Genomic DNA, 18,909 nt, shown 5'->3' on the forward strand with positions numbered 1-18,909 from the left:
ATACCTAATATACCACAACAGAGACCCTGGACTGTAGAACAACTTAAGCTGTACATCAAGCAAGAATAGGAAAGAATTCCACCTAAAAAGTGTTAAAAATTGGTCTCCTCAGTTCCCAATTGTTTACTGAGTGTTGTTAAAGGGGAACATTATCACAATTTCAGAACGGTTAAAACCATTAAAAATCAGGTCCCAGTGGCTTATTTTATTTTTCGAAGTTTTTTTCAAAATTTTACCCATCACGCAATATCCCTAAAAAAAGCTTCAAAGTGCCTGATTTTAACCATCGTTATATACACCCGTCCATTTTCCTGTGACGTCACATAGTGATGCCAACACAAACAAACATGGCGCATAGAACAGCAAGATATAGCGACATTAGCTCGGATTCACTCGGATTTCAGCGGCTTAAGCGATTCAACAGATTACGCATGTATTGAAACGGATGGTTGTAGTGTGGAGGCAGGTAGCGAAAACGAAATTGAAGAAGAAACTGAAGCTATTGAGCCGTATCGGTTTGAACCGTATGCAAGCGAAACCGACAAAAACGACACGACAGCCAGCGACACGGGAGAAAGCGAGGACAAATTTGGCGATCGCCTTCTAACCAACGATTGGTATGTGTTTGTTTGGCATTAAAGGAAACTAACAACTATGAACTAGGTTTACAGCATATGAAATACATTTGGCAACAACATGCACTTTGAGAGTGCAGACAGCCCAATTTTCATCAATTAATATATTCTGTAGACATACCCTCATCCGCTCTCTTTTCCTGAAAACTGATCTGTCCAGTTTTGGAGTTGATGTCAGGAGGCCAGGGAAGCTAGGGTCGATATTCTTCTCTTGATCATCTTCGGTGGCATAAGGGACGGTGTGAGCCAAGACATCCAGGGGGTTTAGCTCGCTCGTCTGCGGGAACAAACTGCCGCCATTGCTTGCCGTGCTACCGAGGTCCTTTGTCCCTGAATAGCTCACACACTCCGGCAGATTCAATGGGGGTCTGGCGGCAGATTTCTTTGATTTTATCGTTGGAAATGCATCTGCTTTGAGTGTCGCAGGATATCCACACATTCTTGCCATCTCTGTCGTAGCATAGCTTTCGTCGGTAAAGTGTGCGGAACAAACGTCCAATTTCTTGCCACTTTCGCATCTTTGGGCCACTGGTGCAACTTGAATCCGTCCCTGTTCGTGTTGTTACACCCTCCGACAACACACCGACGAGGCATAATGTCTCCAAGGTATGGAAAACAGTCGAAAAAACGGAAAATAACAGAGCTGATTTGACTCGGTGTTTGAGAAAATGGCGGATTGCTTCCCGATGTGACGTCACAATGTGACGTCATCGCTCCGAGAGCGAATAATAGAAAGGCGTTTAATTTGCCAAAATTCACCCATTTAGAGTTTGGAAATCGGTTAAAAAAATATATGGTCTTTTTTCTGCAACATCAAGGTATATATTGACGCTTACATAGGTCTGGTGATAATGTTCCCCTTTAAAAGGAAAGGCCATGTAACACAGTGGTAAAAATGCCCCGTGCCAACTTTTTTGCAATGTGTTGCTGCCATTAAATTCGAAGTTAATGATTATTTGCAACAAAAAAAATATGTTTCTCAGTTCGAACATTAAATATCCTGACTTTGCAGTCTATTCAATTGAATATAAGTTGAAAAGGATTTGCAAATTGTATTCTGTTTTTATTTACGAATTACACAACGTGCCATCTTCACTGCTTTTGGGTTTTGTATGTTATCCCTAATGGTCATTCTAGTCGCTGTATTTGAATTTTTTTTTATCACGTGGCTAAAATGTGATTCTGAAGTGAATAGGTGATATATGTTTATCCCGAATCAGCCTCCAGACGCCCCTCAGTAAATTGAGTTTGAGACCTTGTAAATTGCGTATTTCACCAGGAAGACCAAAAGTTCCCAAACAGGGGACTTTAATAACAGAAGAGGGTTTTCAAGCTCTGGCTTCTCCTTGGCGTGATCAACAGCCATAAACCTTACCTGTCCATCATTTAACGTGTGAGAAGTCTATATCCCTTTGTGCCGAGCCCAATGTTCTGTACCGTAAAATTTGGATTGTGAATACATGTGCTGTTACAGCGCTGCAATTTAAAAGTGTTGTCTGTTTTTTTCTCGTCTCAGCTCGCCATCATGGCGTCAGTGAAGTGGTGAAAATGTGTAGTGTAAAAAAAATAGAACATTAAAAGAACTTGGACAGACTGATGAGAACAAATGAGAGGCTGCCAACCTCCCTGAGCTTGTTCACTCACCGTTCAAGTTTCTGTCTTTTTGTGTTATTTTTTTTTTTACAGACAGCCTCATTGTGTGCTGACATAAATCTGCAAGCTTGGCAGGTCATTTGAATACATTTTTACATCAGAAAGCTTGTGCATTATGCTTCAATAACACAGCCAGCGCTGTTAAGCAATTAGAATATTTAATGGATTTAATTCCTGGCGTGTTCTTAATTTGGATTAAAGAAACACTTTATAATCGGCTCCAACTGTACCTTGGAGATGTCTTTTCACCGGATGCCTTTTTTTGCAAACGTTATCGTGATTAAACGCTTTATTAAAGTGCTGCATCTGGAAGACATCTAATTGTCTATGGCAGGGGTGTCAAACTAATTTTAGATGGGGGGGCCACATGGAGAAAAATCTACTCCCAAGTGGGCCGGACTGGTGAAATCACGGCACGATAACTTAAAAATAAAGACAACTTCAGATTGTTTTCTTTGTTTAAAAATCGAACAAGCACATTCTGAAATTGTACAAATCATAATGTTGTTGGTTTTTGTTTACACTTACATGTTGCGGTAATAGTATTCTATCTTTATTTGTTGTTATTTATATTTTCTAAATAAATGATGTGATAATGTTCATCAGTCAACTCATTGGAGTTAATTTTCAATCTATCAAGATTAAAAAATAATATCAAAATCAAATTTATTATAGTTATTTATGTAGTTTGCTCATTTTCCTCGACTGGTGCTATTTAATATTTTTTTGTACATTTGTAGCATCATTTACAAAGATACAAAGAATTGCTATTGCGACATCCAGTGGACGCATTTAGAACAGCAGTTTCTTTCATTCAAAAATTTCGGCTCATTTTTATACTTGGCAAACTCATCCCGCGGGCCGGATAAAACCTGTTTTACGTTTGACACCCCTGTTCTATGGACAAGCATGCAGAAAAGCGAGCTGGAAATATGTAGCACGACATTCACCTTAAGGATCCTAAACCTTTTAAATATTTGTACAACCGTATTTTCCACACTACAAGGCGCACTTAAAAACCTCCAATTTTCTCAAAAGCTGACGGTGCGCCTTATACACTGCAAAAAGTCAGTGTTCAAAAACAAGAAAAAAAAAATACAAAAATTAGTGGTATTTTATTTGAACTAAGCAAAATTATCTGCCAATAGAACAAGAAAATGTGGCTTGTCAAGTCTTTCCAAAACAAGTAAAATTAGCTAACCTCAATGAACCCAAAAATACCTTAAAATAAGTATATTCTCACTAATAACAAGTGCACTTTTCTTGGTAGAAAAAAAAAGAGACCTTTTTGCTCAATATGTTGAAAAATATTCTTAAATTAAGTAAATGCTAGTGCCATTATCTTGACATAATGATATGCGCTCGGCATCATGATTTTTTTTCCATGCTTGAAGTACTTTAAAAAAGTAGTTTTATACTTGTGAGTGTTGATGACACAGCTTTGCAACAGTTGATATTCTAGTTTCAAGCATGTTTTACTCAATATAGGTCATCAAATCTCATCAATAAGCTGTAATATCTTACTGAGATCATTTAGGACCAAAACCCTTAAAACAAGTAAAACACTCTAACATAAAATCTGCTGAGAAGAATTATCTTATCAGACACAAAATAAGCAAATATCACCCTTATTTGAGATATTTAATCTTACTTAGAATTCAGTTTTTGCAGTGTATTTGATATAAATGTTGCACGACATGTTATACCATGCTGTTGTTAAAGGATAAACGAAATACCACGTCACTGACTTTACCTCGGTGGAAATAATAAAACAGCTTTTTATTCATTTTGGGAGTGAACGGAGTTGTCAGAACGCTGGTTCGTAATCTATTAATAAAGTTTGACCATACCATACCATACCAACTTTATTTATAAAGCCCTTTAAAGACAAGCACAGTTGAAAAACAAAGGGCTGTACACCACAAAGAAATGGAGGCAAAGGACAGACTAAAAAATAACATTTAAAACAGAAATAAAAATACACATTTAAAAAGCAAATATAAATTACCCTAAAAACAGTTTGTTAGATAAAAACAGTTTAAAAGTTAAAAACAGTTAAAAGCTAAAAACAGTTCAAAGTCTCATGCTGGGTTAAAAGCCAGTGAATAAAAATGAGTTTTAAGAAGGGTCTTAAAAATAGCCAAAGAAGGGGCTTGACTGACCTATCTGACTGTTTTGTTGACATTCCCTTTTGCGCAACGTAACCCCAGCCTCTACTGTAGCGTCTATTCTATGCGCCTTATAATGCGGTGCGCCTTATATATGAACAAAGTTTTAAAATAGGCCATTCATTGAAGGTGCGCCTTATAGTGCGAAAAATACGGTAGTTGGTATCAATTAAATATAAATATTAGGGATGTCCGATAATGGCTTTTTGCTGATATCCGATATTCCGATATTGTCCAACTCTTTAATTACCGATACCGATATCAACCCATATATACAGTCGTGGAATTAACACATTATTATGCCTAATTTGGACAACCAGGTATGGTGAAGTTAAGGTACTTTAAAAAATAAAATAAAATTATGAAATAAAATAAGATAAATAAATTAAAAACATTTTCTTGAATAAAAAAAAAAGTAAAACAGTATAAAAACAGTTACATAGAAACTAGTAACTAATGAAAATTAGTAATATTAACTGTTAAAGGTTAGTACTATTAGTGGACCAGCAGCACACACAATCATGTGTGCTTACGGACTGTATCCCTTGCAGACTGTATTGATATATATTGATATATAATGTAGGAACCAGAATATTAATAACAGAAAGAAACAACCCTTTTGTGTGAATGAGTGTAAATGGGGGAGGAAGGTTTTTTGGGTTGGTGCACTAATTTTAAGTGTATCTTGTGTTTTTATGTTGATATAACTACAAAAAAAACGATACCGATAATAAAAAAAAACGATACCGATAATTTCCGATATTACATTTTAACGCATTTATCGGCCGATACTATCGGACATCTCTAATAAATATATATGATTATGTTTTCATATTATCAAGCATGACATTACATCCAGTAATCGCTGCACACTCCTTTGTATCGTCCAATCAGGTTCCTCCACGAAGGACCTGGGTCCATCTCTGGGCTTAAAGAAGTCCAGTTCTCTCGAGAGCCTCCAGACGGCCGTGGCCGAGGTCACCCTCAACGGGGATCTTCCCTTCCACAGGCCTCGCCCTCGCATCATCAGGGGGCGGGGCTGCAACGAGAGCTTCAGGGCGGCCATCGACAAGTCGTACGACCGGCCGGCACCCGCCGAGGAGGACGACGAGGGCATGGAGACATGTAAGACCCGCACACTGAGTCCACAAATTGCAGCATCTCTGTAAAGGTTTTGATGCCTTCTGCAGCCAAGCTGTCGCCGCCATCAGAACACAGCAAGCCCGTCAGGGTGGTTCCCCAGCGAGGACCCCGGTCACGATGTAACTCTCGCCTCATGCCTGAAATGTGAACGCTTTGCATTACGGGCTTCATGCCACTAACATCTTGATTCATAACTCAGTAACGTCCTGATGAGGACGCATGAAGGCAGCCTGGCGAATGATCAATAACTGGACGCTAATCGTTTGTCTACTAATGAAAGCTGTTATCAGGCATCAATCAATCAATCAATCTTTATTTATATAGCCCTAAATCACAAGTGTCTCAAAGGGCTGCACAAGCCACAACGACATCAACACAGCAGCGATATTAAAAGTGTTTAGTGGAGAATGTGTGACTTGGATTAATAAGTCAGTTCTGAAGCAGTCTAACAAGATGCAAAACATTAATGATGATTTTAATCTACATTTAAAATACTTCCTTAATTCATTTTTTTTAGTTAAATATAGAGATAATGGCTTTTTTGCCGATATTCCGATATTGTCCAACTCTTAATTACTGATTCCGATATCAACCGATACCGATATATACAGTCGTGGAATTAACACATTATTAACGGCGTGGCGAAGTGGGAGAGTGGCCGTGCGCAACCCAAGGGTCCCTGGTTCAATCCCCACCTAGTACCAACCTCGTCATGTCCGTTGTGTCCTGAGCAAGACACTTCACCCTTGCTCCTGATGGGTGCTGGTTAGCGCCTTGCATGGCAGCTCCCTCCATCAGTGTGTGAATGTGTGTGTGAATGGGTAAATGTGGAAGTAGTGTCAAAGCGCTTTGAGTACCTTGAAGGTAGAAAAGCGCTATACAAGTACAACCCATTTATCATTTATCATTTATTATGCCTAATTTTGTTGTTGATGCATTAAACAATGTAACAAGATTTTCCAAAATAAATCAACTCAAGTTATGGAAAAAAAATGCCAACATGGCACTGCCATATTTATTATTGAAGTCACAAAGTGCTTTTTTTTTTTTTAACATGCCTCAAAACAGCAGCTTGGAATTTGGGACATGCTCTCCTTGAGTGAGCATGAGGAGGTTGAGGTGGGCGGGGTTTTGGGTTTGGGGGGGGGGGGGGGTGTATATTGTAGCGTCCCGGAAGAGTTAGTGCTGCGAGGGGTTCTGGGTATTTGTTCTGTTGTGTTCATGTTGTGTTACGGTGTGGATGTTCTCCCGAAATGTGTTTGTCATTCTTGTTTGGTGTGGGTTCACAGTGTGCCGCATATTTGTAACAGTGTTAAAGTTGTTTATACGGCCACCCTCAGCGTGACCTGTATGGCTGTTGACCAATTTTGCCATGCATCCACTTGTGTGTGTGAAAAGCCGTAGATATTATGTGATTGGACCGGCATGCAAAGGCAGTGCCTTTAAGATGTATTGGCGCTCTGTACTTCTCCCTACGTCCGTGTACACAGCGGCGTTTTAAAAAGTCATACATTTTACTTTTTGAAACCGATACCGATAATTTCCGATATTACATTTTAAAGCATTTATCGGCCGATAATATCGGACATCTCTAGTTAAATATACACTGTTTAAATATTTATCTTGAAGTTTTCGCCTGTATTTTTTTTACAGACAAAAATAAACTTAATAAACATTACATAGATTCACTCGGTCACATCCGATTCACCCACACTCTCGCTGATCGATTCACACCTGCATATAAACAGCTGTGTTTCAGCAGCGTTTATGCCACTTGGTGTTATTATGCGCATGGCACAATTAGATGAAAATAATACCTTATCCTACATTTTTTGTGTTTTCCCCATAGCCTGACGCACTGACTGATGGCTTGACTTATTGTCCAAATAGAACGTCTACCTCGCTATGACGTCACAACGTAGCCAGACTGCAAAACCCCGCTAACGGCATTGAGAAGTCGGAAAAGACGAAATTCATCATAGGTCCCCCTTGAAGTACCAGTAGAATGTAGAACAACAATTTTGCCTTCCTCCAAAACAAGCCGGTTGGAATTTGCACAACTTGTGACATTTTTACCATTTGAGATGTCAGCGGAAATATTGTTCAGTCTGCAACCCGTTTAGGCAGAACATCTTTCAACCCCAATCATTAGTAGCCATGAGACCTACGGTGCTTTCAAAAATACATAATGCACTGTAACATGGTTGATGTGAATACTGGATCTAATCTACATGGTTGTCTAAGTTGTTGATGAATCGCGTCTATTGCATAAGCCTTTGTCTTTCTCACAGTGGAAGAAGACACGGAGGAGAGCTCACGCTCAGGTCGAGACTCTGTGTCGACGGTGGCCGACCAGACGCCGCCGTTGGTGCCGGAGAAGCCTTTGGTCAACGGGACCAGCCAACCCAAAGAGGAGAGGAAAAAGGACAAAGGTGGCAAGGAGAAAAAGAAGGGGGAGACAGCGAGGGACAAAGACAAAGACAAGGGCAAAGCAAAGAAGGGAATGCTGAAAGGACTAGGGGACATGTTCAGGTAAGACTCAGTAGTCATTGTAGTACATACTTGCCAACCCTCCCGAATTTTCCGGGAGACTCCCGAAATTCAGCGCCTCTCCCGAAAACCTCCCGGAACAAATATTCTCCCGAAAATCTCCCAATTTTCAGCCAGAGCTGGAAGCCACGCCCCCTCCAGCTCCATGCGGACCTGAGTGAGGACAGCCTTTTTTCATGACGGGAGGACAACAGGGTGACAATAACTAAATCATCCAGACTAGAGATAAATTGTATTATTATGTTTATCTTACCTAAAAATAAATATATTTATTAATTAAAAAAAAAAAAACTAGTAAATACATTTTTACTATATTTTGCTAAAAACATCAAAATTAATTGTGTTTTTATTTGTATTTTTTAGTGACTCCTTATTACATCCAGCCATAGAATTATACATTAAAATAAACATATTTGAAATAATTGATTTTAAATTATCATAGTAATTCATTTAAAATGACCATATTTAATTATTAAAATAATTGCTTGTTTATCAACAACTTTAGCATTTTATTCATTACATTTTGAAACTCTCAGAAGCCAAGTTATGTTACATTCCTTAATATTTATTTATGCAAGTTTGAAGTATCAATTATCTAAACACAGTTTGTTTTCATATTTTCAGGATGTAGATATCTATATATATATATATATATATATATATATATATATATATATATATATATATATATATATATATATATATATATTTTAATATATATATATATATATGTATGAAATACTTGACTTGGGGAATTCTAGCTGTCAATATACTCCTCCCCTCTTAACCACGCCCCCGACCACGCCCCGCCCCACCCCCGACCACGCCCCCACCTCCCGAAATCGGAGGTCTCAAGGTTGGCAAGTATGTTGTAGTATTTGTAGAATTTGAATCGTACGATGGTACCTTGGATTTTTTATGTAGAGGCTATATGTTCATAGACCAAACAGTGCATTGATGTTTTGCCTGTCAAACACACTTTGCTGTCCATTCGCTGTTCACATCATGAGGCATTCAAGTGCCCTGCGTGACTCTTAAGTGTTAGGCAAACAGGCTATCAGACACTTTTTATTGATTAAGGCTCAGTGTTGACTAACGCGTTACTGTAACGCCGTTAGATTCGGTGGTAACTAGTAATCTTACGCGATATTTTTTATATTCAGTAACTCAGTTACCGTTACTACATGATGCGTTACTGCATTATTTTACGTTATTTTTTTATGTAGTATCGGCTAGAAACAGAAGACCTGAGTGTGTTTTATTGGAGCGCTGCAGTGTCGTCCTTCTGATTCTTCCTCTGTCACAAGCCGGAAGCGCGCTCTGTGTGAGGAGGGGAGGGGAGGGGGGTTCGTGTCTGTGTTTCTAACAACGGAGCCGCAGTCGACTCGAGTGTCTTAACATGGAGATATTCTCACTTCTTTGTTTTGTCGAGCACAAAGAAAATAACATTTTAGTTACATTTAAAGGGGAACATTATCACAATTTCAGAAGGGTTAAAACCATTAAAAATCAGTTCCCAGTGGCTTATTTTATTTTTCGAAGTTTTTTTCAAAATTTTACCCATCACGCAATATCCCTAAAATAAGCTTCAAAGTGCCTGATTTTAACTATCGTTATATACACCCGTCCATTTTCCTGTGACGTCACACAGTGATGCCAATACAAACAAACATGGCGGAAAGAACAGCAAGGTATAGCGACATTAGCTCGGATTCAGACTCGGATTTCAGCGGCTTAAGCAATTCAACAGATTACGAATGTATTGAAACGGATGGTTGTAGTGTGGAGGCAGGGAGCGAAAACGAAATTGAAGAAGAAACTGAAGCTATTGAGCCATATCGGTTTGAACCGTATGCAAGCGAAACCGACGAAAACGACACGACAGCCAGCGACACGGGAGAAAGCGAGGACGAATTCGGCGATCGCCTTCTAACCAACGATTGGTATGTGTTTGTTTGGCATTAAAGGAAACTAACAACTATGAACTAGGTTTACAGCATATGAAATACATTTGGCAACAACATGGACTTTGAGAGTGCAGACAGCCCATTTCAGGCGCGCTAAGAACATATATTTTTCCACGATTTCAGCACTCAGGTTAACCATACCTAAATAGACACAAAATACTGCATTACACAAGACTACCCGAATGTACTCGAATGATTGAAAAAAATAAATGTTTTTAAGCAAAATTATTGCTAAACACAGTTTATGTATAATAATTTACGTAAAACCGCGAGTAATGAATAAAGTTTTCATCAATTAATATATTCTGTAGACATACAGTCATCCGCTCTCTTTTCCTGAAAGCTGATCTGTCCAGTTTTGGAGTTGATGTCAGCATCTGCTTTGAGTGTCGCAGGATATCCACACATTCTTGCCATCTCTGTCGTAGCATAGCTTTCGTCGGTAAAGTGTGCAGAACAAACGACTGACCATTTCGTCGTCTTTCGCCACAGCCTCGTATTTTGAACAAATTTTGTCCAATTTCTTGCCACTTTCGCATCTTTGGGCCACTGGTGCAACTTGAATCCGTCCCTGTTCGTGTTGTTACACCTTCCGACAACACACCGACGAAAGTGAGAAAATGGCGGATTGCTTTCGTCACGTTGTGACGTCATCGCTCCGAGAGCGAATAATAGAAAGGCGTTTAATTCGCCAAAATTCACCCATTTAGAGTTCGGAAATCGGTTAAAAAAATATATGGTCTTTTTTTCTGCAACATCAAGGTATATATTGACGCTTACATAGGTCTGGTGATAATGTTCCCCTTTAAGTTGTGTCTTGGATCAAACAACAACAATTCAAATCTGCCTGGTTAGGCTTTGGGTATGTCACGTGTGCCTTCCTTAGGTGGAGCCAGGTTTACAGTTATGTTGTTATTATGCGGTTTGTTACTTATGTATGTTATGTTGCAGCTATTTAAAATAGTTTTGTCAATTTGTTCTGGCCTGAAATAAATTGGCCCTTTGAAACATATCTTTGTCTTTGTGTGTTGTATGTAGACCACATTGCTTAGCAGAGTTCAGTGATGCGAATGCATGTCAAGTTGATCAACAGATTGTATTATTCTCCAGTGCAATAACAGTTCTGAAACGAAGGCTAAAAAGGCATTAATGGGAGCTTTTAAGGGGAAAAAAAGTAACTAAATAGTTACTTTTCACAGTAACGCATTACTTTTTGGTGTAAGTAACTGAGTTAGTAACTGAGTTACTTTTGAAATAAAGTAACTAGTAACTGTAACTAGTTACTGGTTTTCAGTAACTAACCAAACACTGTTAAGGCTGCGGAATAGTTGACAGAGTGGGGTGTTGTGCGCTTTGATTGAATCAGTTGCATTGCAGTCATCTAAAACCGTACGGTTTTAGGTATAACATCAGTGCCCCCGCCAGCAATTGATAAAGAAGGTGAGAAACACTATTGAATCCAAGTAAAAAGCACAAAGGTAGCGTCCGCATGGCTCTCCCCTCCTTTTGTTTCCCGCCGTTCACAGTCGTCTTCGCCAACAAGTCTTCGGGTAAAAGGTAAACGTGATAAATGTTCATTTATACATTTCATTCGTCATTTATATGAGATGGCGACTTGTCCAGGGTGTGCGCCGCCTTCCGCCCGAATGCTGCTGAGATCAATCAATCAATCAATCAATGTTTATTTATATAGCCCTAAATCACAAGTGTAGGCAGCAGAGGGGTTAGTGCGTCTGCCTCACAATACGAGGGTGCTGAGTAGTCTGGGGTTCAATCCCAGGCTCGGGATCTTTCTGTGTGGAGTTTGCATGTTCTCCCCGTGACTGCGTGAGTTCCCTCCGGGTACTCCGGCTTCCTCCCACCTCCAAAGACATGCACCTGGGGATAGGTTGATTGGCAACACTAAATTGGCCCTAGTGTGTGAATGTGAGTGTGAATGTTGTCTGTCTATCTGTGCTGGCCCTGCGATGAGGTGGCAACTTGTCCAGGGTGTACCCCGCCTTCCGCCCGATTGTAGCTGAGATAGGCTCCAGCGCCCCCCGCGACTCCGAAGGGAATAAGCGGTAGAAAATGGATGGATGGAAATCACAAGTGTCTCAAAGGGCTGCACAAGCCACGACGACATCCTCGGTTCAGATCCCACATAAGGGCAAGGAAAAACTCACAACCCAGTGCTCATAGTCAATGTGAATGACTATGAGAAACCTTGGAGAGGACCGCAGATGTGGGTGACCCCGCCCTCTCCTCTAGGGGAGACCGGGTGGAATGGACGTTGAGTGGGTCGAGCATAATATTGTGAAAGTCCAGTTCATAGTGGATCTAACATAATAGTGAAAGTCCAGTCCATAGTGGGGCCAGCAGGAGACCATCCCGAGCGGAGACAGGTCAGCAGCGCAGAGATGTCCCCAACCGATGCACAGGCGAGCGGTCCACCCCGGGTCCCGACTCTGGACAGCAAGCACTTCATCCATGGCCACCGGACCTGTGTCCCCCCTTCCACAAGGGAGAGGGGGGCAGAGCAGAAAAGAAAAACAACGGCAGATCAACTGGTCTAAAAAGCGGGTCTATTTAAAGGCTAGAGTATACAAATGAGTTTTAAGATGGGACTTAAATGCTTCTACTGAGGTAGCATCTCTAACTGTTACCGGGAGGGCATTCCATAGTACTGGAGCCCGAATAGAAAACGCTCTATAGCCCGCAGACTTTTTTTGGGCTCTGGGAATCACTAATAAGCCGGAGTTCTTTGAACGCAGATTTCTTGCCGGGACATATGGCACAATACAATCGGCAAGATAGGCTGGAGCTAGACCGTGTAGTACTTTATATGTAAGTAGTAAAACCTTAAAGTCACAGCTTAAATGGACAGTAAGCCAGTGCAGGCGAGCCAGTATAGGCCTAATATGATCAAACTCCAGCCCCCCCGCCACCCCAAGAGGGACAAGCGGTAGAAAAGGGATGGATAGACTTGTCATTTATATGTATTTCTCATTGTTTTCTATAAAATGTGTTTTGTGTCCATATTTCTTGGTCTCTGGAACGAATTAATTGGATTTACGTTATTACTTCCTCGGAAGATTGGGTTTTCAACGGAGCCTATAGAACGGAACAATAATAAAACCCAAGGTACCACTGTACATTTGTCTGTTTGATCCAGTATTTATGCATATTAGTGTGTGTGACTATGCACACATCCACCGCCTCCTTCTTCTTTCTTTAGGCACACTTTATTATTTTTCTGTGTTGTCACATTCATTGGAGTTGTGGTGCACCCAACAACACATTCAACCCGCTGGCTCACTTGTTTTGTTTCTATCGTTCTTTCTTTCATTGATTTATTTCCTCTTTCACATTCCTTTCTGCTACTTTACACACACACACACACTATCAAAGTATATATATAATATATTTTAAATACCTCCACAGCATGTTTTTATGGCCCTTGTTCGTGAATGTGACGTTTGGGATAAGAAGTAGTTTTATGTCGTAAACCTGGCCTTGATTTTGACTTTGTCTCCTTCTTCTTTTCTTCTTTTTATTTAAAACACTCGTGTTCCCACTTCACTTCTTTGAATGTCCTTTGATTTTGTGTCTTCACTTGACTTTCTTGTCATCCGTCACTTTCCTGCGCTCGCCTCCACCTCATTTTCTCTGTTTCATTCATCAGCTGTGTTTCTCTCTTCACCTTGTTGTTATCGCTTTGGAAGTGGAATATTCACGGCGGTACAATTTCTCTTTAAAGGGGTCCTCTCCTGATTTAAATTATAGCAGGGGTGTCTAGTAAGCGAGTAACGTATTTTTCGGAGTATAAGTCGCTCCGGAGTATAAGTTGCACCGGCCGAAAATGCATGATAATGAAGGAAAAAAACATATATAAGTCGCATTTTTGGGGGAAATTTATTTGATAAAAGCCAACACCAAGAATATACATTTGAAAGGCAATTTAAAATAAATAAAGAATAGTGAACAACAGGCTGAATAAGTGTACGTTATATGAGGCATAAATAACCAACTGAGAACGTGCCTGGTATGTTAACGTAACATATTATGGTAAGAGTCATTCAAATAACTATAACATATAGAACATGCTATACGTTTACCAAACAATCTGTCACTCCTAATCGCTAAATCCCATGAAATCTTATACGTCTAGTCCAGGGGTCGGCAACCTTTACCACTCAAAGAGCCATTTTGACCCGTTTCACAAAACTCTTTTGAAATTTAAAATGAAATAACACTGCATACAAAGTATTTTTTTTTGCTTTGTGCTATGTATAAACCAGACACGCGGCCCACAAGACGTTATTATGCGGCCCGCACCTTAATATGAAAATGTTATGTTAGTGCGGCCCGCGAGTTTTATATGAATGACGCTTGACAGCGTCACACTTGCCAACCCTCCCGATTTTTCCGGGAGACTCCCGAAATTCAGGGCAACTATTCTATCGGATGTCTGCTGATTTTCACCCGAACAACAATAATAAGGGCGTGCCGTGATGGCACTGTCTTTAGCGCCCTCTACAACCTGTATAAACAGCGTGCCAGCCCAGTTACATGTTGTATGAGGCTTCTGCAGACACACATGAGTGACTGCAAGATATACTTGGTCAACAGCGATACAGGTTACACTGAGGGTGGCCGTATAAAACAACTTTAACACTGTTACAAATATGCGCCACACTGTGAACCCACACCAAACAAGAATGACAAACACATTTTGGGAGAACATCCGCACTGTAACACAACATAAACACAACCGAACAAATACCCAGAATCCCATGCATTCCTAACTCTTCCGGGCTACATTATACACCCCCACTACCACCAACCCCCCCCCACACATCAACTCCCCCCCTCAGTGCGTCTGTTGAAGTGGGAGGGGGGCGGGGGTGTATAATGTAGCCCGGAAGAGTTAGGGATGCATGGAATTCTGGGTATTTGTTCTGTTGTGTTTATGTTGTGTTACAGTGCGGATGTTCTCCCGAAATGTGTTTGTCATTCTTGTTTGGTGTGGGTTCAAAGTGTGGCGCATATTAGTAACAGTGTTAAAGTTGTTTTATATGGCCACCCTCAGCGTGACCTGTATGGCTGTTGACCAAGTATGCCTTGCAGTCACTTCCGTGTGTAGGGCAGATAGTGTAAAATCGGAAGCTAAAGGCACTGCCATCCCTGCACTCCCTCAATATTGTTGCCCCGGGAGATTTTCGGGAGAGGCACTGAAATTCGGAAGTCTCCCGGAAAAATCGTGAGGGTCAGAAAGTATGCAGCTGAGCCGCATCAGAGTGGTCAAAGAGCCGCATGCGGCTCCGGAGCCGCGGGTTGCCGACCCCTGGTCTAGTCTCTTACGTGAATGAGCTAAATAATATTATTTGATATTTTACGGTAATGTGTTAATAATTTCACACATAAGTCGCTCCTGAGTATAATTCGCACCCCCGGCCAAACTATGAAAAAAACTGCAACGTATAGTCTGAAAAATACGGTATGTTGATTTGCACATGCTGGTAGGCTGCAAGAGAAGCATGTTACAAGGCCGGTACACATGTCCTTTAGTTACTAGCAACTACCATAGATACCAGACGGACTAAGGTCAGTGCCTAGCATCTTCCGCCTTTGTATTCGGCATCTTAAAGAAGATTTATCTGTGCAAAACCAACAAGTTCATTCAACATCGGACATCAGCCAGCCTGGAGGTGGCAGAAATGTGTCATTTTAGTTTTCCATCTGAGACTACCCAACAGACCAGACCTCGTGCTCTGGTCCTCGTCACTTCGCGCCGCTTAGAGCTCAATGTCCCCTGCTATGAAGGAAGCTTTTCGACGCAAGAACCACCAACCATCAGGCTGCATAGCAAGCGAGCCCCATGGTGCGTGTCTGCTCCAAGCCAAAGAGGAGTACACGTAATGTACCGAATATTTTTCTGCAGGCTCTGGCTTTCTCCCCGCGAAGATATTTTGCTTATTTTGTTCAATTCCGCACGGAACTGACATGATTTGGGATGAAGATGCAACTAAAATACGTACTACGCAATGTGAAATTGCCTCCAGTCTTTTGTAGGTGACGTTAGCGCGCTGATGAAGGTCACTCTTTGAACCAAAAAGTAGGCGTTCAGAAATGTGCTGAAATTCACCAGAAAACAAGCCTGAAATTACTACTAATTTGGGGGGATCTTATCTTTATACAAAACCCAAAACCAGTGAAGTTGGCATGTTATCTAATTCATAATTAAAAACAAAATACAATGATTTGCAAATCCTTTTCGACTTATATTAAATTCAACAGAATGCAAAGACAAGTTATTTAATGTTCGAACTGAGAAACTTTATTTTTTTTTTTGCAAATAATCATTAACTTAAAATTTAGGCAGCAACAGGTGGCACAAAACATTTTACCACTGTGTTACATGGCCTTTCCCTTTAACAACACTCAGTAAATGTTTGGGAACTGAGGAGACCAATTTTTGAAGCTTTTCAGGTGGAATTCTTTCCCATTCTTGCTTGATGTACAGCTTAAGTTGTTCAACAGTCCAGGGTCTCTGTTGTGGTATTTTAGGCTTCATATTGTCACACATTTTCAATGGGAGACTGGTCTGTACTACAGGCAGGCCAGTCTAGTACCCGCACTCTTTTACTATGAAGCCACGTTGATGTAACACGTGGCTTGGCATTGTCTTGCTGAAATAAGCAGGGGCGTCCATGACGTTGCTTGGATGGCAACATATGTTGCTCCAAAACCTGTATGTACCTTTCAGCATTAATGGTGCCTTCACAGATGTGTAAGTTACCCATGCCTTGGGCACTAATACACCCCCATACCATCACAGATGCTGGCTTTTCAACTTTGTGCCTATAACAGCTGGTGGTTCTTTTCCTCTTTGTTCCGGAGGACACGACGTCCACAGTTTCCAAAAACAATTTGTCAGACCACAGAACCCTTTTCCACTTTGCATCAGTCCATCTTAGATGAGCTCGGGCCCAGCGAAACCGGCAGCATTTCTGGGTGTTGTTGATAAATGGCATTCGCTTTGCATAGGAGAGTTTTAACTTGCACTTACAGATGTAGCGACAAACTGTAGTTACTCACAGTGATTTTCTGAAGTGTTCCTGAGCCCATGTGGTGATATCCTTTACACACTGATGTCGGTTTTTGATACAGTACTGCCTGAGGGATCGAAGGTCCGTAATATCATCGCTTACGTGCAGGGATTTCTCCAGATTCTCTGAACCTTTTGATGATATTACGGACCATAGATGGTGAAATCACTAAATTCCTTGCAATAGAAATGTTTTTCTAAACTGTTCGACAATTTGCTCACGCATTTGTTGACAAAGTGGTGACCCTCGCCCCATCCTTGTTTGTGAATGACTGAGCATTTCATGGAAGCTGCTTTTATACCCAATCATGGCACCCACCTGTTCCCAAATTAGCCTGTTCACCTGTGGGGTGTTCCAAATAAGTGTTTGATGAGCATTCCTCAACTTCCTCAGTCTTTTTCTACACTTGTGCCAGCTTTTTTGAAACATGTTGCAGGCATGAGCTAATATTTGCAAAAAATAACAGTTTTCCAGTTCAAACGTTAAATATCTTGTCCTTGCAGTCTATTCAATTGAATATAGGTTGAAAAAGATTTGCAAATCATTGTATTCTGTTTTTATTTATGATTTACACAACGTGCCAACTTCACTGGTTTTGGGGTTTGTACATAATTTTTAGATCCAGGACTATGTAGTAAGTGCCAATGTTGTCAGCATTTAAGAATAATTGGATATCGGGCATGTTTGGAAGAGTAGTGGTTCTCAAACTATTTTCACCTCAGAAAACACTCCAAATACCAATATTTTGGACACTGTAACATTACACACAGTTTGAACAGTAACACTGTTTTTGAACATAGGAAAATAAAATACTGTACTTAAATAATGAATCAAATCTTTGACATACAACTAGATCAGGGGTCTGTAACCCGCGGCTCTTTGACCACTCTGATGCGGCTCAGCTGCATACTTGCCGACCCTCCCGATTTTTCCGGCCGGATTTCAGTGCCTCTCCCGGAAATCTCCCGAGGCAAATGTTCTCCGATTTTCACCCGGACAACAATAATGAGGGTGTGCCGTGATGGCACTTCCTTTATTAGCGTCCTCTACAACCTGTCGTCGCGTTCGCTTTTTCACCATACTGTCTGCGTGCCAGCCCAGTCACATGTTGTATGCGGCCTCCGCTTACACACGTAAGTGACCGCAAAGCATACTTGGTCAACAGCCATACAGGTCACACTGAGGGTGGCCGTATAAACAACTTTAACACTATTACAAATATGCGCCACACTGTGAACCCACACCAAACAAGAATGACGAACACATTTTGGGAGAACATAAGCATCCTTAACACAACATAAACACAACAGAACAAATACCCAGAATCCCATGCTCACTAACTCTTCCAGGCTACATTATACACCCCCGCTACCACCAAACCCCCCCCCCCTTCCGTGCGTCGGTTGAGGTGGCCGGGGTTGATGTGTTGGGGGGCAGGGTTGGGTACGCAACATTAACTCAAAATGCCGGACATTTGAGGCATTTAAGAAACACCGCCCAGGCAGCCCCGCAAAAGAGGACATGTCCGGTGAACGTATGGTCAGTCTATCCTAGCCAGCGATCGGTTTCACCGGACATGTCCTCTTTTGCAGAGCTGTCAGGGCGGAGTTTCTTAAATGCCTCAAATGTCCGGCATTTTGAGTATTGTTTACACAACATGCAGTACGCTACTTAATACGTCCGTGTGGAAACTCGTTCGGCA

At 41.0% G+C, this 18,909-nt stretch overlaps 1 protein-coding gene across 4 annotated transcripts in view; it reads left to right on the top strand.

Annotated features, from left to right (window-relative positions):
- The window catches only part of pard3ab (par-3 family cell polarity regulator alpha, b), a 427,849-nt gene that overhangs the window by 304,820 nt on the left and 104,120 nt on the right, over window positions 1–18,909 (top strand). For all 4 annotated transcript variants that reach the window (XM_061979076.2, XM_061979077.2, XM_061979075.2 and 1 more), the window contains 2 exons: window positions 5,351–5,581; window positions 7,891–8,131. In XM_061979076.2, coding sequence (XP_061835060.1) covers window positions 5,351–5,581; window positions 7,891–8,131 — 472 coding nt within the window. The remainder of the gene's footprint in view (window positions 1–5,350; window positions 5,582–7,890; window positions 8,132–18,909) is intronic.

Source organism: Nerophis lumbriciformis, linkage group LG19, assembly GCF_033978685.3.
Source record: "Nerophis lumbriciformis linkage group LG19, RoL_Nlum_v2.1, whole genome shotgun sequence".
Classification (NCBI taxonomy): domain Eukaryota; kingdom Metazoa; phylum Chordata; class Actinopteri; order Syngnathiformes; family Syngnathidae; genus Nerophis; species Nerophis lumbriciformis.